Source organism: Nesoenas mayeri (genome assembly GCF_963082525.1).
Source record: "Nesoenas mayeri genome assembly, chromosome: W".
NCBI lineage: Eukaryota > Metazoa > Chordata > Aves > Columbiformes > Columbidae > Nesoenas > Nesoenas mayeri.
In genome coordinates, this window is record NC_137553.1 from 7,375,404 (window position 1) to 7,400,741 (window position 25,338).

At 39.6% G+C, this 25,338-nt stretch overlaps 1 protein-coding gene across 1 annotated transcript in view; it reads right to left on the reverse strand.

The window, feature by feature from the left end:
- Positions 1–25,338, reverse strand: part of LOC308051408 (F-BAR domain only protein 2-like) — a gene marked incomplete at its 3' end in the record, with an annotated part of 153,515 nt that overhangs the window by 10,254 nt on the left and 117,923 nt on the right. The window contains exons 17-24 of the mRNA XM_080361838.1: positions 21,520–22,026; positions 19,913–20,016; positions 16,512–16,641; positions 13,122–13,221; positions 12,359–12,514; positions 9,988–10,120; positions 4,391–4,590; positions 2,234–2,298 (exon numbers count right to left, since the gene is read on the reverse strand). Coding sequence (XP_080217964.1) covers positions 2,234–2,298; positions 4,391–4,590; positions 9,988–10,120; positions 12,359–12,514; positions 13,122–13,221; positions 16,512–16,641; positions 19,913–20,016; positions 21,520–22,026 — 1,395 coding nt within the window. The remainder of the gene's footprint in view (positions 1–2,233; positions 2,299–4,390; positions 4,591–9,987; positions 10,121–12,358; positions 12,515–13,121; positions 13,222–16,511; positions 16,642–19,912; positions 20,017–21,519; positions 22,027–25,338) is intronic.

Below are 25,338 nucleotides of genomic sequence, written 5' to 3' on the forward strand. Positions count from 1 at the left end.
CCATCTCAAGGCATATCAAGAATAAGAGGGTTATTAGGGGCAGTCAGCATGACTTTACCAAGGTTAAGTCATGCTTAACCAACCTCATAGCCTTTTATGAGAATATAACAAGGTGGATGGATGATGGCAGAGCGGTGGATGTGATCTACCTTGACTTCAGTAAAGCCTTTGACACAGTCTCCCACAGCATCCTAGTTGCTAAGTTGAGGAGGTGTGGTCTGGACAATAGAGTAGTGAGGTGGGTTGCAAACTGGCTTAAGGAGAGAAACCAGAGAGTGGTAATCAATGGTGCGGAGTCTAGTTGGAGGCCAGTATCTAGTGGAGTGCCTCAGGGGTCAGTACTGGGGCCAATATTATTCAATATATACATTAACGATTTAGACGAAGGAATTGAGTGTACTATCAGCAAGTTTGGGTGTGGAATAACCTGATGAAATTTAACAAGGAAAAGTGTAGAGTCCTGCATCTGGGCAGGAACAACCCCAGGTTCCAGTACAGGCTGGGGAATGACCTATTAGGGAACAGCGTAGGGGAAAGGGACCTGGGGGTCCTGGTGGACAGCAGGATGACCATGAGCCAGCACTGTGCCCTTGTGGCCAGGAAGGCCAATGGCATCCTGGGGTGTATTACAAGGGGGGTTAGTAGATCGAGAGAGGTTCTCCTTCCCCTCTACTCTGCCCTGGTGAGACCCCATCTGGGGTATTGTGTCCAGTTCTGGGCCCCTGAGTTCAAGAAGGACAGGGAACTGCTGGAGAGAGTCCAGCATAGGGCAACAAAGATGATTAAGGGAGTGGAGCATCTCCCTTATGAAGAAAGGCTGAGGGAGCTGGGTCTCTTTAGTTTGGAGAAGAGGAGACTGAGGGGGGACATTATTAATGTCTGTATGTATATAAAGGTGAGTGCCATGAGGATGGAGCCAGGCTCTTCTCGGTGGCAAACAATGATAGGACAAGGGGTAATGGGATCAAGCTGGAACACAAGAGGTTCCACTTAAATTTGAGAAGAAACTTCTTCTCAGTGAGGGTGACGGAGCACTGGAACAGGCTGCCCAGGGGGGTTGTGGAGTCTCCTTCCCTGGAGACATTCAAAACCCACCTGGACATGTTCCTGTGTGACCTCATCTAGGCGTTCCTGCTCTGGCAGGGGGATTGGACTAGATGATCTTTTGAGGTCCCTTCCAATCCCAAACATATTGTGATACTGTGATTGTGGTTCCTATATGAAACGAGTCATATTTACAAGCAAATCTGTGCTTTCAAAATTCCCTTCACTAAATTCTTAACAGGCCATTACACTGCAAGTCCATTTCTCCACACAGGCTTTGTGGATGAGATGACTCCCTTTGGCTCCTGTTTTTCTGCTTCAGAAAAACATTGCATCTGCAAAGGCTGCAAGGGCTGTGACATCAGCCAAAACTCAGGGAAAGGCAGCTGGGCAGAGGACAATTATTGGTACCTTACAAAATGCTACATAAATTACCATTCTGAGCAGATGTGCATAGATTTATTTTTTTTTCTGGAGTCATATATGGTCAAAACAAAAACTCTCAAAATGTTAGTCAAGGATCATGTGTAGTTGAGCCTATGTCAGCACAAGACTTTTGGATTTTTTTTTTCTTTCCCCCAGTTCTTCCACTTACCTCTTTCTACTTTATCTCAATTGTCAGTGTGTGGAAAAGCAGAACACATATTAAATGTATTTTCCTTTGAATAATTGCTCATTTCCAAATAGCATTGATGTAATGATTTCCTTGCCCAGACTAAACTCTACAGGGTGTTTCAAAAAGATGGACCCAATTTCAAAGCAGGTGCAGGGTTGCCATCTTGCAAATGACTGAAGTGAGGGGCTCTTTGTGTGCTGGGAGAGGCATCTAGCAGTAATCATTTGAAACTCTATGCCCCACCCTTTCAAGCGGTAAGAGTTTCATGGCGGTTCGTGGTTGCAGAGATATAGTGATTTCAAATTAGGTCCATCTTTTTGAAACACCCTGTAGTTTAGTGGTACTAGCTGCTTTCAAGGGGCTTCACTATTATTTTTTTTTTATAATTAATATTTTTACATCTCACTGTTAATGGAATCTCTCAGGAGGAATTTCATTGAGAAGAAGGTGAACTGATAGGATACAGCAAGTGTAAACAAGCATGAAGACATAGAGGCTAAAATTTTTACTGTTAACCTTTTTACTGTTATCATTTTTCTGTACAAGAAAACAAAACAAAAGAGTTCAACTTGCCTCCATTCTCAGACTTCTCTGAAATGCTAGATATTTTCCAATAAGCTTTCATCTGGTCTGCATTCCTGTAAGAGAATGGTAGGTTAGTTAGAAGCACCAATTTTTAGAATATTATTTTCCTAGATTTACACTGGTATCTTACAGAACATGCGCGTATAATCTACATCTCTCAATGGAGGCTTACAAAAATATTTGATCATTTTAAGGTGAGTTTGTGGAAAACTATACAAAGCAAACAGGAAAACAGAAGGGTGTATCCACATTGCCCCTAAGCTTGCAGCAAAGCTCAGATGTATGTACCACCTTTTTATACAGTTAACACTGTCCTATGCCCAGATTATGGCTCCACTTCACAACTCAAAACCCTCTGTGGTCTCAAAGGGTAAGGAAAGGCCAAACATGCTTGAAGTAGTTGGAAATCTGAGTCTTTATGCTTCATGACAATGGTATGAGGGGGAGCAATATTGTTTGGTCTCCCCTATGTGAAATTCCCGGATGTGTGAATTTTATTCCATTTTCATTCTAGTAAAACTAGTTAGCAGAAGTGACTCAGGGTTTAAGTTAACTTTTGATGCTGTAAAGGAGCAAAAAAGCAAAGAGCACCAAGCACCATAGTCTTTATGCTGACAGGGCATTTAAAGTCTTTGAGCACTTTGCAGCTGTTCCATCAAAGGAAAGTTAACAACTTAAAGCTGTGAGTGGCATGAAGTGCTGATAGGTTTGAAACTGTCATTGGCATTGGTGTAGCAGGAGTGAAATGCTCATGCAAGTAGCATAGATGGTAGTGGTTACTTGCAGGGGATCAGATTATAAAACATTTATTCTTAAAAATAAAAATCCCAAACCCACCACCCAACCAACTAGACCAAACATGTAGCATGAGACATACTAGAGCTGCCTGGGACATGATTGTATTTTTTTTTTGTGAGCTTGCAAGGCTCAAAATTCTGGCCTTGGATTGTTGCCTAGGTGAAAGAGAGAATACCTGGGGCTTGAGTCTCTTTGATGAATCTTCAAGGAAACTGTCACTAAGGTTTGAATCTTCCTAGCTAACACTAGGTGTTTTGGGTGGGCATTCCTTTGTGGAAGAAGCCTGAGCAGGGAGGGGGACAGACTGGCTTCACCAAAGGTTTTAGTGAAGTTGTGCAGGCAAGATACAGAACCTGCCCTTGCTCAGAATAAGCTTAAGGTGATTTGGTTAAAAGTATTGCTCCCTTGAAATACCAAGTCAGAAAAATTCAGTCTTGCCAGGATTATTTCCACTTAAAATGATACTCTATTACCATTTTGTCCAATTAACACATTTAAATGCATTGCCTCCAGAAACATCAGAACCTTTCTGATAAATACACCAGGTTTATTTTATTTCTGAACCTTGCTTTATAAGGTAAACTAATCTATAAGTAATAAGGTTAACAACACCTGACTTCCCTCAACTTGGTATTCTTTGCCCTCTTAACCTTCATGTTAAAAAGACCCTCTTATCTCTCTCAGAAATAAACAGTTCAGGAATTACGTTACAGCTGGGCATGTAACTATGTGCTGCCAAACCACATGCACAGTGACTGAATTCTGCTCACCTTTTGCTCCAGGGATGCCCTGCTCTGCCTAGCCCTGCTACCCTCCGCTTGTTTTCACAAACTTGTAGAAGCATAGTTATCTGAGACACGTGTCTCACTTTCAAGTGCTACTGTAAATGGTAATTTTAAAGCTAGAACAATCAAGAAATATTTTTAAGAACTGCATTTCTTCTACTCTTTATAATTTACATATATGGATATATTTACACACACATATATATAATGGCTTCTTAACCATTAAGATATTTTGGTTTCAAATCACTTTATTTAAAATATCCTGTCTATTGGCTAAAAGAAAACAAACATGGGAAATTTCAGAAAGGCTTTTATTCAGAAAGATTTGTATTATTACACAGTTGGAATGGGTGCAAATAGTCTCATTTTAATTTATGTGAATTTGCTGTACATGATCTGTTTTGGACCAGAAAATGTGTTAAACATCTGATACCACACATTTTATCAATAGGAAAAATATAGCTGTTTTTTCCAGTGAAATTTTTCAGGCTGACACTAATGAATACACTGAAGTAAATTTGAAATAATAAAAAGTATTAATATAAAAAAGTATTAATATTACCATTTTGCAGGTGGAAGTGATTGCATGTTTGTTACTACTCCATCTACTGGTACCATAACCTGGACATTAGACAGCATACTAGGTATATTCATAGACTCTGGATTGTATTTATAATCTACTCTCACATCAGTAGTGTAAGCATTACATTTCCAGTAAGTTGCAAGATTCAAGGGAGTGGACTGGATGCCCTTTGAAGATACCTGTAAAAGAATAAACCATTGAAAGCAGCTAATTAAAATATTCCCCTTTTGGGCAGAATTAGGGAATAATGGTAACAAGCATAACTCTAAATCCTGACAAAAGACCAAAAGAACAACTGACCTTTAAGCCCTTAATCTCAGAATTCTGAAAACTGTTTTAGTCTAAAGTAATTCCTGTTCTTTTAATTTTAAATTTAAAAAAAAAAAAAAAAAAGGTTTAAACTCTCTCTGGCCCATGAGGCTCCTTCCTGTTCTGACTTTCATAAGTCAAACCAGTTTTGTTTTAGTCTTGTGTTCTACCTTACACAAGAAACATGCTTGCAGCAAAATTACTTCATCCTTAGCAGTTGTGTGCCATATCAATTCAGCTGCCCAAACAGTCAGCAGCAGAGGGCAATACCTGTCATTGGACAGGCAGACAGCAAAACAGTTCTTACCTATTAACTGCATTATTTTCCTGCTGCAGGAGGGTTGGATGCTGCTGCTTTTGTAGCTGAGCTTGTGCTACTGCCCTGCTGCACCTCTACTACTTTCCTAGTCTCCCTGAGGAACCTTCTATGCCCCGGTGTCTCCTCCTGCCTTTCTTTGGCAGCCCAGACCCCTTTCTATTTGCCAAGGCTTCTGCATGCCACTGCTTAATTTTTCCTCAATAGTAAAGATCTTAAATAGATCTCATTCTTCTACAGTACTCATTTCTGCATTCCAACCATGTTCTGTTCCTTTCATCTTTCTCAGGAATTCTCTGTGTACCTAACATGCTTTTTATAGATTCAGTATGACAAGATTTTAAACTATATTGGGAGGATGCGGAAAACTAAAATTATATTAATAGCTGTGCTGATAGGTTCTTTTGTTTTTCAATGTAGAGAGAGTTGACTCAGATGTTCAACCATCTCAGTGCAGGCCTAGCAAATCCCCATTCACCCTTTTGAGGAGAGTCTTCCTGTCTTGAATTTTCATGAAGATTTTTTGTTGACAGCCAGAACATCTTCTCACAGATTCACAGAATGCTTGAGGTTGGAAAGGACCTCTGGAGGTCATCTGGTTCAAGCCCCCTGGCTCAAGCAGGATCACCTAGAGCTGGCTGCTTTTGAATTTGTCCAAGGATGGGGACTCTACCACCTCTCTGGGCAACCTCTTCCAGTGCTTGGTCACCCTCACAGTAAAAAAAGTGTTTCCTGATGTTCAGTTTGTGCTCATTTCTTGTGGACCTGTCACTGGGGACCACAGAAAAGAGTCTGGCTCAGTCTTCTTTGCACCCTCCCTTCAGTATTTATACACACGGATGAGATCCCCACTGAGTCTTCTCCAGGCTAAACAGTCCCAGCTCTCTAAGCCTTTCCTCATAGGAGAGATGATCCAGTCCCTTCATCATCTTTGTGGCCCTTCGCTGGACTCTCTCCAATAGCTCTATGTCTCTCTTGTACTGAGAATCCCAGAAATGGACACAGTACTCCAGGTGTGGCCTCACCACTGCTGAGTAGAGGGGAAGAATCACCTCCCTCAAACTGCTTTGCCTAATGCAGCCCAAGATACTGTTAGCTGCCTTTGCTTCAAGGGCACATTGCTGGCTCATGTTCAATTTGGTGTCCACTAGGAGCCCCGGGGCCTTTTCTGCAAAGCTGCTTTCTAGCTGGGTGGCCCCCAGCATATACTGGTACATGGGTGTGGCAGATGCACTTGACTCCCCCCCCCCCCAGACAAACCAGCAGCAGTTTGATCTAGGATCCAGAGGAGGTAAAGGCCTGAGCTGCAGTCAGGCCAAGATCTCCTTCGAGGAGACACACAAGGAAGAGGAACGACACACTGAACACCAGTAACTTGTGGGCAAAGGGAGTCTCGTGTATATTTTTCCTACTGTATGCAATTTGACTACGAGTCAACCACTTCATTCTATAAATACAACAGTCTGGATGAGCCCACTTTGAGCTCTCCCTGCTAAATAAGTGAGCTGTATGGCAATGGTTTTATTTCTCACAGGTTAGTGGATGAGCCAAATTCCAGTTCGATATTAATCATTTAGCTTAAGTAGATGCACACTAAGTGTAATAGATTATTTAGAGATATAAGGTTGTATGATTTTTAATATACTCTTTTCTTCATGTTACTTGGTAAACTGGATTTACTAAAATTTTAAGCTGTAAAGTTCTGCTCACATTTACAAAAAGCAACTACAAACTACAATGATCACTTGCAAGATAAGGTCTAGTTTGCACTTTGCTGTGAAAAATGGAACTGACTGGGAGAAACAACAATCCAAGGCTAATACGGAAACATTACAGACATCTGCAAAAAGGGGTCTATTTTGCACTTCGCTGACAAGAAAGGATTTATTCAGACAAAACAGTATCTGCAAGGCTATGGGCCATAAGCAATGTCTACAGCTAAACAAGCAAAGGCCCATGTGGAATCAGCAAAAAAGATCCATTGAGAAGCAAGAAGATCCCAAAGTGAAATATTGCTATTGGACTGAATCATGGTATGAATGGTCTGTAAAGATACAAAAGGTTGTAGTTTTCTATGCTCGGCTGGAACTCTGTGCAGGTACCCAAATTGAGCCAGCCCTCCTGCTATTCTACTTCATCAAAATTTCTTTTTTTTCTGAGAATTTTGTCTCCTGAAAGTCTGCTCTGCATACAGTTACCAGGCCTCCCCTGAAAGTTTGCCTTCGGAGCTCTAAAATACAGACTCTGGAGCAAATGGTTATCAGGGAGAGAAGAATCCTGAAAGTTTGTATCGCGACAGATACAGGCCTCGCCTGAAAGTTTGCCTCTGGAGCTCCAAGACACAGCCCCCAGAGAAAACAGTTATCAAGGAAGGAAGACACCTGAAAGTTTGCTTCATGAATGGGTACAGGCTCCTGGAGAGAAGGTAAGCAGCATTTGGCTTGGCATATCTCCCCCATGCAGTAAATAATAGAGTAGATCCACCACTGAACTCTTTTAAGTCGTGCTTCTCTTAAAGAAATCTAAACATTGTTCTGCAGCAAGCAGAACCCTAAATTACTCCTCCGTGACAATGGGGTTATTTCTCCTCAGGTGCAGGACTTAGCATTTCCCCTTGTTGAACTTCATGAGGTTCCTGTCAGCCTAATTCTCCAACCTGTTGAGATCCCCCTGGATGGCAGCATGACTTTCTGGCCTATCAGCCACTCCTCCCAGTTTGGTGTCATCAGCAAACGTGATGAGGGTACACTCTGGCCCCTCATACAGATCTTTAATGAAGATGTTAAACAGAATCATAGAATACCAGGTTGGAAGGGACCACAAGGATCATCTGGTTCAACTTTTCTTGGCAAAAGCATGGTCTAGACAAGATGGCCCAGCACCCTGTCCAGCTGAATCTTAAAAGTGTTCAATGTTGAGGAATTCATCACTTCCCTGGGGAGATTATTCCAATGGCTGATTGCTCTCATTGTGAAAAATTTCCCTCTTGTGTCCAATCAGAATCTCCCCAGGAGTAACTTGTACCCATTAGCCTCTGTCTTCTCCATGTGACTCCTTTTAAAAAGGGAGTCTCTATCTTCTTTGTAGCCATTCTTTAAATACTGGAACATGGTGATGAAGTCTTCCCTAAGCCTTCTTTTCTCAAGGCTGAACAAACCCAATTCTCTCAGCCTTTCCTTGTATGGCAGACTTCCCAGTCCTTTGATCATCTTTGTGGCCCTTCTCTGGACCCTCTCCAGTGTGTCCACATCTTTTTTTGCATAGCGGGGACCAAAACTGAACACAGTATTCCTGGTGTGGTCTGACAAGTGTGAAGTAGAGTGGGCTAATGACTTCTTTGTCTCTGCTGGTGATGCCCTTGCTAATGCAGTCCAGCATCCTGTTGGCTTTCTTTGCTGCAGCAGCACACTGTTCACTTCTATTGCTTGTTGTCCACCAGGACCCCCAGGTCCCTTTCCACAGAGCTGCTCCCCAGCGGGGTAGATCCCAGCCTGTGCTGCACTCCTGAATTATGTTTTCCCAGGTGCAAGACCTAACACCTGTCCTTGTTGAACTTCATAAGGTTCTTGTTAGCCCACTCTTTCAGCCTATCGAGGTCATCCTGCAGGGTGGTTCTCCCTTCCAAAGTGTCCACTTCCCCACTTAGTTGTGTGTCATTGGCAAACTTCATCAGGGTACACTTGATCCCATCATCCAGAGCACTTATGAAGACATTAAATAGTGTTGGGCCCAATATCCATCCCTGGGGGACCCCACTCACAACAGGTTGCTAGTTTGAAAAGGAGCCATTTACCACCACCCTCTGGGTATGGCCTGTCAGCCAGTTGCCCACCCACTGCAAAGACCACTTGGCTAGATCAAAATGCATCAGTTTTTCTAGGAGTAGGCTGTGGGAAACCATTTTGAAAGCCCTGGAGAAATCCAGGTAGACAGTGTCCACCACTTGCCCCACATCAACTGAGCATGTTACTTCGTCATAGAAAGCGATCAGGTTTGTCAAGCATGACTTGCCCCTGGTGAATCTGTGCTGGCTATTCCTAATCACATGCTTCAACTGACTTGTGATAGTCCCCAGAAGGATTTGTTCCATAATTTTCCCAAGGACTGAAGTAAGACTGATGTGCCTATAATTTACTGGATCCTCCTGGATCAGACACACCCCAGGGTACACTGGCTAGTTACTGGCCTCCAACTAGATCTCATGCCACTGACCATCTCCCTCTGGGCTTGGGTGTTCAGCTAGTTTTCAGTTCACCTCATTGTCTGCTCATCCAGCCCATACTTCATCAGCTTCTCTGTGAGGATGCTAAGGGAGACAGTGTCAAAAGCCTTCCTAGACAGTAGACAATATCCACTGCTCTCCCCAGTCATTTCATCATAGAAGTTTATCAAGTTAGTCAAGCATGACTTCCCCTTAGTAAATCCATGCTGACTACTCCAAATGACCTTCTTGTCCTTCATGTGCCTGTAAATGGTTTCCAAGATGGAATGAGCTGTTCCATTATATTGTGAGAAGTAAGAACATCATGCATTCTCATATATTACGGTGGATTAGCTACAGTACACAAAAATTATGCAATTATAAAATCAAAATTAAATATAATTACAAACTCAAACAAACTCCTACCAAAACCCCTAAATTCAAGGAAAACTTAACTTTATTAACAAATAAAGAAGCAGTGTTTGAAGCTTGCACACATGAATTGGACTGAAAAGTGAGCAAACTGAAACAGGTCATGAATCACAGGGAATGACATGAAGGCATAACATGAATGCACTCAGCCTGGGTAGAGCCTATGCACTGGAAACAGAAATACCCAGAAATTGGCCTAGATGAGGGATGACAGCTCATCCATGCAAGCAGGCAAAGAACAATTCTTATAATTTCTGTATAGATATGAAATCTGCCAGAGTTCCCTAAAAAATTCCAAAGGGAAAAAAAAGTATTTACCTGATACTTTAAAACATCCACATTATAATAGGATGCAGATGGATTCTGCTCTGACAATTTCTTGAGGTAGACAGTTATAGCTTGCATGTTCATCCAAAAATCCTTAGTACTGGAGTCACTTTGTAACTGATCACTACAAAGAAAAAGGTAGGAATCAGAAGGCAACAGAGTTTTATTATTTCAGATGTCTAAAAATTAAGACTAGATCTTTCCCCTTCTTCACTATTTCAAGCAAGAATTTGTTTTAAAGCTTTGTAACACATAATTGTATCTTCCTAAATATTAAGAGAAATTAAGTGCTTGTTGCATCTGGTAAAAATTCTCCTTCCAGGTTGTGGAGCAGTGAGTTTCCTCCACTGATGATCTGCATCACAACATGGAATTAATGCCAAATTTGGATTTTACATTTAACATAACACAATTTTAATACAATCAGGTTCCATGAGAATACGTGGGAGGTGGAGATGAAAGTGGTCTATGAAAAGGAATGTTATTAAATTTGGAATAAATCCTAAAATCATAATTAGGTTTTTTTTATGACATAACTTCACTAATGCACTGAATTAAGATTTGTGCTCTATGTGTTACCATACTTTCACATATTTATAGTGTAAGCCTTCAAAATTTTTTCAGTTAAAAGTGATTTTCAAATTATTATAAACAATTGTTCCTCAGATATTTATAGTCACATTCAATCTTAGTAACACAGATTTCTATATGAAGGTAAGAGTGCATGTGACTGCAGAAGCAAAATCCTGGTTAGGAGCTACTGGAGCACAAAAAGGTGTTTTGTAGACCAAGAATATTTTCAGCTCTGATTGCATCAGGTTTGTTTTTTAATAAGGATGAAGCTTTTAAGAAAACTGATTCAGAAACAAAATTCAAATCACTTAAGAATCAAAGAGCTCTGTCTGTGGATACATAGAGGAACTGCATCCATCCCTAAGGAGGCATGCAGAGTGTGTGTGCTGAGTGAAAGCTGAAAACAAGCACCTGGAATAGAGTAAATATGACTGCAATGGGTTGTATGTCCTAGAAAAGTGACTTGAATACCAGTAGCCTGTCCAATTGACTTAGAATTTGGTTCTCAATAGAGTATTGTCATTAATGCAATTTTCATTTTCATTAAAATATATAGATAAACACTTATCACAGAGGCCTTCCAAAATTTAAACAAATGAAACAAGTAGCAAAATCCTTCTGCTCCTCCACACTCAAGTGTAATTCAAAACAGAAATTCTGATGTCTCCACAAATATCACGCACATTAAAAAGTTCCATCTCTATACATACTAAGCAAATGATAGTCATTGCAGCATATGATGAAAAATCAAATTATTAACATATGAGTTTAACTTCATAAATATCCAGTATACCCATCCTTGGTAATTAGAGGTGAAGTGTTACAGCACTCAGACAAGAATGCTAGACATTTTCACTTTTTTCCAAAATATCATTTTTCGTTATAATTCACTGTCAGATACAGCTCTTCTAACATTTCAGTTATAAACTGTAATGTCAAAGAATGATAAATTTAATTTTGTATGAATCATTCATTACATCAAGTATGAGCAATCAAAATGAAATTAAATACAAAAGAATGGACGCATGTGGTTTGTTTCAAGTTATTTCAGTAATTTAAAAAATGTAGCATCTAGAACTGTTTAACTGGTTTTCAAATAATTTCTCCAATAAATGAAATAGAAACTGCTCAGCTGAAACAGATATCTGCTTTTACTTTTTTTTTACATATGTTCAAATGCTGTGATTTCAACAATTATCCTACTCAACTGGCAGCTTTTTTTCTTAAAAATTCTCCTAAGCATGCTCCTATACACTTGAGAAACACAATTATGTAATGGATCTGATCTACTGTAGAAATTATACAGCTTAAAAATACACTAATAACTGAACAAATGAGATTAGGTGTAGCTCCTACTACTTGTTTTCTATTTAAGGCTGTTTCATAATTTAATCTTACCATTGTTACTACTATATAAAGAAATCCATATGACAATATAAGTGTCCTATATTTGACATCTGATTTTCTCTGTATTTGTAATTAGTTATATTGTTCATGTAGTTTGATTAGAAAAAATGTTCTTTAAATATTTTATTAAACCATTCTATTTATTTGCAAACTATTTTTATGGCTCCTGTTATATTCAGCATAAATTTCAGGTTCAGTAATCACTGACATTTTTAATGGTGGCAGTGGAGAGAAACTGGGCTAAACCAGATTAGTTCAGGAAATGAAATTATGTATAAGCAAATCAACAAGACTGTAGAGAATTCTGATTTACATGTACAATAATTCACATTTTACAAATCAGGTAGTTTACTATTATATTAAAAAAAAAAAAATACAAAACCTGTATACAAGTTGTGCATTTGGAAGAATCTGCTCTAGTTTGCTTGTGTTTTTTACCCTGAAGCAGAGCACAGCTGGAGATGGGTTGCTGGTGAATACATTAATAATCCCACTTGGGAATGATACTGTCATATCACCAGTGATCTTCACAATACATCTAGAAGACAATGAAAACATCAGTTTTATTGCAACTCATTAACTACCTAGTTTTAATACTATTTTTAAAGCAATCATACTTTTACAATCTGATGAGCTGAATTCAAAACAGAAAATCAATTTCAAATGAAGGTAATGTGGCACTATGACAATGTTCTATCACTTTCAATTTGGAAGTCAGATGAAATAAGAAAAAAAGTTTAGCAGGTTAAGCATACAGTAGTATGGGTGGACATTTTTCAGGCTTTGAGAACATGGCACAACTATGCTTAGGCAAGGCCTAAGTAGCATAGCAAGCGATGTCACAGAGGGAATGAGGTGCTTTTAAGCTGCCCAAATTTACATGTAGCACCTACCTGACTACAATAAAACCCCTTCTCTTTTTCAGTGTTCTCATTGAACACATTTTTGTAAAGCAGGGATATATGAACTCCTAGTGGGATGCAGGCCAATAGAGAGTGATAAGCCACTGTTGTCACTTAGGGGAAAAAAACCTGTGAATCCCCCTTCTAATGTATATATATTTTCCCCCAAAATATTAAAAGTAAAACCAGTGTGTTTTCTTATTGTAACTTATTGCATTCAAAACAATTCACTATTTAACTAACTTTGTGGGATCTGCTCCTTTAAAGTAGACGTTAACAGATTCAGTAAGGGCTACTGCAACAGGCAAGGTGTCCTGGTTTCGAAGTATGACACGTGAAACACCTAGAATACATACAGTGTATAGGTTTAATTTTCAAAAAGCTTAGCAAAAGATTTCAGAATGGTTGACTACACCTGTCATTTTTACAAGAGGCTACTAACATCAAGGTCACAGTAGAGTCTGCAGTATTACTTGAAAAGCATGTAGAAAAATATAAACAAAATACAGTACGATCACACCATCAAAACACTGCTTACCAGCCTAAAAAAACCCCAGGATGTTTTGTAAATGGACAGACACAAAGAAATATATATGAGACAAGAGGAACACTGCATTAAAATGGCTACTGATGAAACTGAAGTCAACAGATCTAAAGGAAACTAGATGTTAACTATAATACTAAAAAAAGCCTCTATTGTATGCTTATAGTATGGAAAAAAATATGATAAAATAGTCACAGAAATGCAAAGAATTCAGTATGGTATGTATGAACATAAATGCACATACATTAATATTACCCCACATAGGTGAATTCTGAACATTCTTTTAACTATTTCAGCCAACAAAGATTACAATTCCCAAGCAGAAATTGTTGGAGAAGTATTTTGCAAAGTTTTCTAATATTTACATAGTAAAGATTCTGGGAGTACCTTGGAGGTACCTGGAAATACATAGCAGTTTACAAGAAAAATAATTACCAGGCCTGTGTCAGCCTTCACAGATGCCTGTGCCTACACAACAAAGTTCCAACACATAGCTATAAAAATAAACTCAAACCACAGCTAAGGTTTTTTGAAATGCGTATGTATAATTGACAAAATCAGTTGTCATGGGATTTTACTTTTCAGTAGTGTTTTATATGTGTACTGCATATAAAATACAATACTGGTAGTTCTATCTTCTTATTAGTGCTGTAGTGTAGTGGAGAGCATCTTACTAATTTTTTGTACCACTGCTGAAACAGCCTGTATCACATGCCTCCTGCAAGCTCTCAGAAGGATGGGATGTCAGAGTGTTGTGCCAAGGCAGACTTGCTGTATCTCACACTGCAGTCCAGCTCATAGGATCTTTGGCAGCATCAGCAAATCTGGCTTTAATGCCCTGCCACCTGCCTCAGCCCCAACCACTGTTAACAGCCCTTCAGCTATGCTGATTCAAGAGCTTATGACACAACCATGTAAACAGTTGCATTGATGCACTTGAGAAGGTTGCCAAACTGCAGAATAAAAGACTGCATCATTTGCCATAAAACAGGTAAATTAATAAGTCTGATCAAATGGTTTTAGTTCAGTTTAGGAACAGTGATTCAGGTAATTTTAATATTGGCTAAACTGCTGTCATAAAAATAAAACATATTTTAAAACATTGTCTTTATTATCTGTATTTTCAAAGCTTTGTGTTATTTAGAAACAGAGAAATGGTTTTATCTACTTGTCTTATGAGAATAAGGATTGTCACAGTAAAAATATATTCCCTTTTCTTCAAGAAAGTAGTAATGACAAACTGAAGAAACAAGACCAATTTTCAGCTTGTTTTGAGAGGGAATAGATGGAAGATTATGTTGTATAAAAGTGGTTATATCAAGCTTTGTTGACTTCAGCAACATGTACCTAGTTAAATAGTTGAGCTTTCAAGCTACTTGTATCTGTCAGACACTGGAGAAATTTGTTTCGAAAGTAATACAATATTATTATTTGTAGTGTATTAGGATGATTAGTTACCATGTAAATCTGCTTCTAGTACAATACCTGGTGGTGTCTCACAAAGCTTTTCAATAGTAGGAAGTGTTCCAATCAAAAGATCATCCTCTATTACATTTAAATGAAACAAAACATTGCAAGAAAACAAAATATTTCAAGCAAAAATAGATGTTATAGATGTTAAACAACTTAATATATAAAAATACTTTGCAAATGAGAACAAGGCTAAAGCATAAAAGAAATTAAATTATGCATGCCTACAAGTACACTTGGAACAAGATAATTATAGTCAGCTCTCCTTTATTCAAAACAAATGGGGTAAAGGAAACACTGGAATGTGCAAAAGCCAAAAGAATACAGATAGTAGTGCCCCAAAACCATTCAGCTGTCTGCACTGCCCTTCCCAGCTCTCCAGGACTATTTAATTCATATAATAATTGCAGATGGAACTGGCCTTGTTTATTTTTGCTAGGCCAGGTTAATAATCATGTTAAACCTTGGTGTCCTTACCTCCTCCATCACCTCATGATTCCACTCTGTCAGTGTTTCTAATAACACACAGCTGGGGCTATTGATGCTTCTGCCACCAACTGCTGGTTCCTTGGCACCAGTGCTGAGGCCTGAGGAAGTGAGCCTGGATGGACTCTGGCAACCAAAATATCAGTTATCTTTCTATGATGCTTCTCAGCATTTGGGAAACTGGTGGACACTGAACTGTGTCAGCACTGCACCAGCTAAAGCTAGGCAGACCTTACTAGCTTTGGTCCTGCACAGGGTGGAAACAGCTGCATTGCTGCTAGAAGTTGTGCATATGCTCTTCTGAGGTGCTGAGCCTGGGTGAGAATCCTTGGCATCAGTAACATTCATAGATAACTTAGTGTTAACTCAAGAGTCTGATTTAACTTGGGACTAAAGTGGTAATAGTGTTCAGGAATAAAATACTACAATTCTGCTACATAAACAAGTTAAAATGTCTTTTTAAAAAGCCCACAAATACCCCCCCCCACCAGTCTCCTTATAATCAAACATCATAACTGAAGGACTTGACTTTAAAAACATGAGAAAACCTTCTGAAATTAGTGGCAGCACAGGAAGACTGATTTGCTTTTCATCTTCATCTTTGGTTGGTTGGTTGGTTTACTTTTACTAAACACCTCTGTTTAGCTTATATACTTCACTAGCTTGAAGAAAAAGATGCATTAGTTTCTTTTTTTTTTTGGAAACTGCAATTACAGGATAACAAACAAAATAAAAATAACATAGAAATAACTCATTTTTGTGAACATTTACATTAATTCAAATTTATCAGTATCCCAAAATATTTCTGTACATGTGCAGTAACATCTTCTGAACAAATACATGATAATGTCGCACTTGATAAACGGATATAGAAGCTCACCAAATACAAATTAGTGGAATATTTTAATTTTGAAAAATATTTCACTAAAGAACATGCCATAACTGGATCTATGGTCTAATCTAGTCAAATCCACTGTCCTGTCAGTGTCATTTAAAAGCAGGATGTTTGAAGTATGTAGACTGGACTCACATATGGAACAACTAACTCCAAGGAACGGTTTTCCTAACAGATGGAACTCAGTGTTAGAATGATACCATTTCTAAAATGAGTTAAAACAGTTAATTTAACTTACCAACTGTAGGTGTGTTTGCTGCACTGAGGGAAGCAGAAGAGGATATTGAGGAAATGCTCTCTGCATGTGCCAAGGGAGCTGAAGGTATTGGACTTGGGTTGGAGGTTAATGGAGGGCTGAATGGCCTAGGCTAAACACAAGAGATCACAAGAGTATTACAGAGACAGAAAGTGGTTTTAAAAAGATGAAAAAAGACTGTAAATAGAGCGCTTCATTTCATTCCCCAATCAATTTCATAGTGTTTCTCAACATATTTCTTTTAATGCTTTATCCCAGTTTTTAGTGTAAAACAGAGAACCCATATTTTCTATGGGAATCAATTCAATTAGTTCATAGCTTATCATTATTTTGGTTTTTGCCTGGGTAGTTAAGTCTAATATATTTGATTATATAACAGCCTGTCAATAATTGCGCTATAACACAGTAGCAGAACCTAAGCCTATAACCCTGTGTATGTGTGCAGCAAATGTGGATTTTCAGAGCTAAAGGAGAGTTACTAACAGACTGGAAGTGAATCTAAAAGAGGGCAACTAAAATAGTTGAGGACAGGAGGACATGAGAGAGAGGGAGAGGCTGAAGGACCTGGGTTTGTTCAGCCTAGAGAAGAGAAGCCTAATGAGGGATCTACTAGCAGTCTTTCACTAGCTACAAAAAAAGATGGAGTCAGGCTCTATTCAGAGGTGCAAGAGCCATAACAAAGGAAATATCAGCTGAGCACAGGGAAAAAATTTCTTCTTGTAACATTGTGGTTAAGCCCTGGGACAGGTTGCCCAAAGAGGTTGTGAGATCTCCCTTCCTGGAGATTTTCAAAACTCAGTATGCCCCTGAGCAACCTGACGCAATTTTGAAGTTGGCCCTTCTTTGAGCAGGAGGTTGGCTTAGAGGAGATCTTCAAAAGTCCCTTCCACCCTAATCTTTGAATAAAACTTTATGATCCATTTAACTGTTAAGATATTAGTTTAAAATAACTAATGATCATTTTGAGATTAACTTATCTAAAAGGTACTGGAACTCCTGAAGAATCTGTTTTGGTTGGGTAGTTATTTTTTTATCTCAGTTCTATCACACTTGTTACAGAATATATGACTTTTATACAGACTGTAGGAATTGTAAAAGGAGGTGACATATAATGAAGACAACTCAATCTTCCACTTGTATTTGGATAATAGCCAATTTCTAAAACATGTAACTTTGTGCAGAATCATACTTTATAGCAGAACAGTACCAGTTAAATTCTCCTCTTTAATTCTGATGATATGAATAACAGATTTCTGGGTCTAAGAGCAATTACTACAATTTTATATTGGAATGAGAACAGGATCTCAAAATGAACCCTATTGTGAACTTATAATATTACAGAAAAGCAAAAGAGTTAAACAGTGTTTCAGTTTTATCAAAGCATAAGACCAGAATTTTTTCCATAACAAGAATATGGTGAAAGTATCTTGCTACATTGAAAAACATCAAGAGGATCTTACCATGTGTGGCAGAATGCAAACCCCCCTCTCTCCCCCTCCCTCCTTCAGTACGGAAGGAGTAGGAACATCTCCCTCTCTCTCTGCTACTTGAGGCTAACAGCTTCTTTTGTTTGGCCCCAGAGCACCCTGGCCAGGGCCATTAGGAGAAGGGAGTGCTGAGGCACCAGTGAGCCGCTGGGCACCTGTGGCCAGCGTGGGGGATGTTTGGAGGCTTCAGGGGCACCCACAGCCAGTGTGGGGGTGCAGAGAAGCTTCTAGAATGCCTACAGTCAGATCTGATCAGCCAATATAAAAACAGGACTCTCGTCGAGACTCCGCCCATTGTCGCGGGTCTCTCGGAGCACGAGCAAGATGCTGCCGCCGAGAGCCTCCCTCCTCGGGATGGAGACTCCGCTTGCCTTGCTGCCACGGGTGTAAGTAAAACCCCTCACAGGACTGCGAGTATATTTATACTATTCCGTGCACATATGCACGTGTAACTTTCCGTGCTCAATATAAGCACGTGTAAAATTAATCCTCGCAGAATCGCGGGTGTATTTTCCTTCCGTGCACATTTGCACACATACTTTCCATGCTTAATACAAGCACATGTACTTTCCGTGCACATTTGCACGTATAACTTTCCGTGCTCAATGCGAGCACGTGTATAAATTAATCCTCGCAGAATCGCGGGTGTATTTTCCTTCCGTGCACATTTGCACGCGTACTTTCCGTGCTTAATACAAGCACGTGTACTTTCCGTGCACATTTGCATGTGTAACTTTCCGTGCTCAATACGAGCACGTGTATAAATTATTTCCTTGCACAATCGCGAGTGTATTTTCCTCCCGTGCTTCCACATTAGCACGTGTAATATTCTGTGCACATTTGCACGTGTAAGTAAATTAACCCTTGCAGGATTGCAAGTGTATTATAAATTTACCCTCGCAGAATCGCGAGTGTACACTTCCCGTACTCACTACGAGTACGTGTATCTCGTTAAAAATAATCCCACACTGTGTTTAGGCAAGTGTGTACTTCTCCGGGACTCAGGGACGGCTCCGGTATTCTTTTGAGTGAAGCCACGTGCATGCACACTGTGGATCGCCTGTTGTATTAGTTGCTGCCCCTTAATAATTTTCCTCAACTGATATCCAAACCTTTATTTAAGTCACTTTGGAGTGCTAAAATCCTGTTTCTCACTGGTTTAATAAAAGTTGTTTTGGACCCTGTTGTCCCTTAAACTAACCTCGGGGTACTTCCGTGACACCATGGTAAAATTTTTCCAAGTCTGTAAGTCAAATGATATGCAAAGATTCATAATACTCATATAACAGATTAAACATGGCTTGGTCTGATAAGCTGTCTGGATATTTGCATTCTTTGCCACATTCTTTATCAGCAGGTGGACCTGCACTGCAAGCAGTGAGCAGAGATGCAGGCAGTGTGCAACCTCTCACTATCCCAATGAGCAGCTGCTGCAATCTGCCACTTCCCTTCTCCACCAACCAGCACCAAGGGCAGGGCTACTTGTGTCAACACGACTGATAAAGATCTACTTAATACCACTAATTCCCCAAAGTTTTGGTGATATCCCTAAATCAGTGGAGTTTATTACTTCACTAATATTTCACATTTTAAAAACTTCAATTCCACATGTATGCTATCCTTTAATTTTCAAGTTATTGTTTTGTTCAATTAAAAACATTCAGCTGATGCAAAATTTATGGTTTGGACCTTTTTAGTTCAGTTAAGAATTATTTTGTTATAGTAACATGTCTATCATGAACAACTTCCATGCCTATCTGGAAATGGTGAAAATCTGCGTATGTGATTCCTTGAACATTGGCTGGAAGGTAACTCCACTGTAACAGTGTAAATGACATATGAAATCAAGTTACAATGGAGAATTAAACAAACAAACAAACAACAATCAATACATACTATTTCATTAATTCCACTAAGCTTCCCTGTAGACAACTTTGGTCTTGAAACAGGCCTTGAAGGGGGTACAATGGTGCCTACAGAAAGAGGACTTGTGGGCCTTGCTGAAAGAAAGCATATTTAAGGAAAACAATATTAGAAAGGTCACACTGAACATAAATATGTAGTCACTTAGAATAAATGGAAGTTATGTTTCTATTAAAAGTTTTCATTTTACAAGCTCCATTTTGTAAGATTTACCACTAATCATAAATGTTTTTAAAATAGGGCCATGTGATACCCTGAAAAGTGACTCTAAAAATGGCATCACGGGCTTTCTCATTGCTCTCAAATGATTTTATACTAACTATTCTCAGAGGTTTGTATGTAAAAAGATGGTTTTGCCTGAGTTCTCTTTTGTGTATAGTCTATATGGATTCAGAATATAGGACAGTCTTTCACGTCTCACCACAAATGGAAAATTCAGTTGAAATTCATATTTGGTCCTGGCTGACAATGGCATAACTATTTACATCAAATTATGCCCTCTGAAATCCCACTGACTTCAATAAGTATACACCAGTATAACAGATAAATTGTTCTATTGATTTTAAGAACACAGTAACTCCATATTAACTCTTAGCCAAGCTATCAGAAGTAAAAAGCAGTTAAAAAACATGCTACCCTCATGTCCTTCTAAACCTATCAGACACAACTAACAGATGGTGGCAGCAGTACAAAGATGCCACTTTTATATAGTCACTTTACTAAATAAAACTGTACTTCAAAATAATTTTAGATGCCATCCAATGAGTATGCCAGATCTAAAATTAACTTCAAAATAGACTGAAACTCTAATATATGACTGTTGTTGTAGCACATCCTATCTTCTCTCTCAAATTATTCTGGATGGTTCTTTTTTACTTAAATCAGTTAATGTTATTTAAAAATGTAACTTCTAAGTATGGAATTTTCTCAGGCATTCAGCATAAGTTCATTCATTGAAGTATGGGAGTTTCATCACTGACTTGTGAAGAAAGATATTAAGCTAATACTGACCACATCTACCTTAAAAGTTGCAAACTCAAATGTCCTCAAGTAAATTCACTTCTGAAATATCAGTCATTCCTTTAAAATTCTTGTTATGCCCCAGGAAGACAGTACATGCTAAACCTTGAGTAGTCTGCTGCAGTATCACAGGTATTCAGTGAGTCATGGCCCACTTGCCCAAATGCACTTTTCCTTTGACCTCTTAGTATGTAGCATTACCACGATATCATCCACACTTCAAAATACTGGGTGTTAAAAACGAACAGTTTAAAATCCAATTTATTTAACTTAATCTGAAAACATCTATGCATTCCTATTTCTAGAAAAGCAAAGCTCTGCACAGTTAAGGAAAAGCAATGCCTTTAATTAAAAAATTTGAATTTTTCTTCTTATTTCAAGCTGAATATTCATTTCATTGTTCTAACTTTGAAGGAAGTTTGTGCTAAGAAGCAGTTTAGTACATTAACTAATTTTAACATCAAGTGAGCAATAATAACAAAAAGAAAAAATCAGTCTAAATCTTGCTTTTTAGAGTCAGTTATTAGCAAAGAGCAGTACACAATGCATGCTTGCTATACCCTTATCTGTATGAACAGAAGACACTAAACTATAGCCCAGCAGCGCTGAAGATGATATGGAAGAAATTTCAGCAGCAGTGCCAGTTTCTTCAATGAACAATTGTTCATGGCATAGAGTATTATTGAAAAGGACACTTTGATCCTCAGAAGCACAGCTGCTGGAAGAATTCCCAAGCAAAGCAGAAGAGGCAAGGCAGGCATTTTCAGTTTTAGAATGCAGTCTTGGGGGCTCTTTCTCATCTCCGCTTGAGTGTCTAATTGTAAGAAGTTCATCAGCAAAGGAAATCCACTGACTCTGAGACCATGAAACAGAGGATAAAGTATTGGTACTCCCTGATGGTGCTGTCATAACACCAGATTTGCACCAAGTGCTAATTGTAAAGTCTGGTGAAAATGGGCTTCTAGTCCCAGAATACATCTGGTGTCCAAGCAAAGACTGAGATACTCTACACCTGGGCAAATCAGTGGTAGATGAGGAAGAGCTCCTATTATGCTCTTTCAGCGTAGCTGAAGGAAAAGGGAAGAAATTAAACTAGGAGCAACACTGAAATGATAAAAATTTCAATATAAATCCAGACTTCAGAAACATATTCGGTATCCACTGCATGAGGATTACTAGCCAGCATGAAAAATAACTGCTCTTCTAGGCTAAAAATCACACCAGTTACAAATAAAAGAAAAAAACTCCAGACATATCACATGTAGTTCATTCATACTGTCAACCATGTAATTTGTTAAGCAATTTATTGTGATTCTCCTTAAGGCCCTACTTCTTGTTACTTTCCTTATTCCTCTAACTTCTTCCCTGTCATGGTTTCACTTTCTCTCATCTTTGTCTTTTCCTCCTTTGTCCTACTCCATGTTTGTTTCCTCTTCACAGCTTTCTGCTTTTCATTTATTTCCAAGTTATTTAATCAAACCTACCCTTCTCTGTTCCTTCCAAACATTTTTATCCTCTTACCCTTAACATCTGTAATGGGAAGGCCAAATATAAATTGCCGTCTGGTAAATTAATAAAGACAATGCAGTCATAAGATCCTGTATGATGTTCTTCTGTCTGTATCAATCCGTATCTAGTGAGTAACTGTATGTATGAGGCATCATCTGCCCCAATTTATTTCCTCTCTCATCCTAGAGCAGAGGTGTCAAACTCATTTTTACCGGGGGCCACATCAGCCTCGTGGTTGCCTTCAAAGGGCCGAATGTAATTTTAGGACTGTATAAATCTAGTTGGTAGTAGATCTGGACTGGCAACATAAGGGTTATTATTTCTAGCTCAGTGGGCCCATGATATGACAGACCACCAAGGAAGGGATGCAACATATAGATGGGCTTGTGATCAAGTGGTGGACTTGACCGTGGATACTACTGCACAGGTTATCCATGAATGTGAAACACGCACAGCGATCAAACAAGCCTGTATGGTATGGAGGACAATGGCTGAAATATCAGTATGAGGAGACCTGGCAGATTGATTATATCACACTCCCACAAACCTGCCAAGACAAGTGCTATGTGCTTACAATGGTGGAAGCAACCACTGGATGGCTGGAAACACACCCCGTGCCCTATGCCACCACCCGGAATACTATCCTGGGCCTTGAAAAGCAAGTCCTTTGTCAACATGGCACCCTAGAAAGAACTGAATCAGACAACAGGACTCATTTCTGTGACAACCTCATAGATACCTGGGCCAAAGAGCATGGCACTGAGTGGGTATATCATATCCCCTATCATGCATCAGCCTTCAGGAAAACCAAACAGTACAATGGACTGTTAAGACCGAGAGCAACAGGTGGTGGGAACTTCAAACATTGGGATACACATTTAACAAAAGCTACCTGGTTAGCCAACACTAGGGGATCTGCCAATCAAGCTGGCCCTGCTTAATCAAAACTTTCACATACTGTAGAAGGGGATAAAGTCCCTGTAGTGCAGATAAAGAATATGTCAGGGAAGACAGTCTGGGTTACTCCTGCCTCAGGCAAAGGCAAACCCATTCTTGGGATTGTTTTTGCTCAAGGACCTGGGTGCACTTTGTGGGTAATGCTGAAGGATGGAGAAGTCCAATGTGTACCTCAGGGGGATTTGTTTCTGGATGAGAATAGCCAGTGATTTGAATTGTATGACGTTAATTACTAATACTATATGCCATCACTACTGTGTTTTCCATATGCTATATCAATGGTATCATAATAAGAATCATCCAGATTAATGAAGAATGAACTTTGATGAAACCAAGCAAAGTGCAGCGATGATGGAACCAGAACTGGCTTCAGCAACTGGCACCCAGCAACTTCCTCGAGATTGACATCTTCAACCCACAGACCGTAGGCATGGACCACACCAGATACACCAGTTATAAGCTTCTGATGCAGCATACAATAATCCAACACCACACACAATCTCTCCTGCTCTGAGAGACTGTTATGACAGATGGAGCTCAAAGTCATTGACTAAATGAACTCAACAGACATTTTAGAGGGGCGGCCCATAGACTAAGGGAATGATATCTGTGTGTATATCTTAAAAGACAGAAAAGTGGTGGTGATTAATAAGAATACATTGGATAGTATGAGACCTGAGCATGACTTCAATGGTATAGAATAAGGAGTGGATACTATCCTGGTTTTGGCTGGGACAGAATTAATTTTCTTCCTAGTAGCTGTGTTTTGGATTTAGTATGAGAAGAATGTTGATAATACACTGATCACAGTATCACAGTATGTTTGGGATTGGAAGGGACCTCAAAAGATCATCTAGTCCAATCCCCCTGCTGGAGTAGGAACGCCTAGATGAGGTCGCACAGGAACGTGTCCAGGCGAAGGAGACTCCACAACCCCCCTGGGCAGCCTGTTCCAGTGCTCTGTCACCCTCACTGAGAAGAAGTTTCTTCTCAAATTTAAATGGAACCTCTTGTGTTCCAGCTTGATCCCATTGCCCCTTGTCCTATCATTGTTTGCCACCGAGAAGAGCCTGGCTCCATTCTCGTGGCACTCACCCTTTATATATTTATAAAAATGATTAAGGTCACCCCTCAGTCTCCTCCAAACTAAAGAGCCCCAGCTCCCTCAGCCTTTCTTCATAAGGGAGGTGCTCCACTCCCTTAATCATCTTTGTTGCCCTACGCTGGACTCTCTCCAGCAGTTCCCTGTCCTTCTTGAACTGGACACAATATTCCAGATGGGGGTCTCACCAGGGCAGAGTAGAGGGGAAGGAGGACCTCTCTCGATCTACTAACCACCCCCCTTGTAACACACCCCAGGATGCCATTGGCCTTCCTGGCCACAAGGGCACAGTGCTGGCTCATGGTCATCCTGTTGTCCACCAGGACCCCCAGGTCCCTTTCCCCTACACTGCTCTCTAATATGTAATTTCCCAACCTATACTGGAACCTGGGGTTGTTCCTACCCAGATGCAATACTCTGCACTTTACCTTGTTATATTTCATTATATTTTTCCCCGCCCAACTCTCCAGCCTGTCCAGGTCTCGCTGGATTCAGCACAGCCTTCTAGTGTGTCAGCCACTCTTCCCACCTTAGTGTCATCAGCAAACTTGCTGATAGTACACTCCATTCCCTCATCCAAATCGTTGATGAATATATTGAATAATATTTTCCTTGTTAAATTTCATCAGGTTATTCCCCGTCCAACTCTCCAGCCTGTCCAGGTCCTGCTGGATGGCAGCACAGCCTTCTGGCATGTCAGCCACTCCTCCCAGCTTAGTGTCATCAGCAAACTTGCTGATGGTACACTCAATTCCCTCGTCCAAATCGTTAATGAATATATTGAATAATATTGGCCCCAGTACTGACCCCT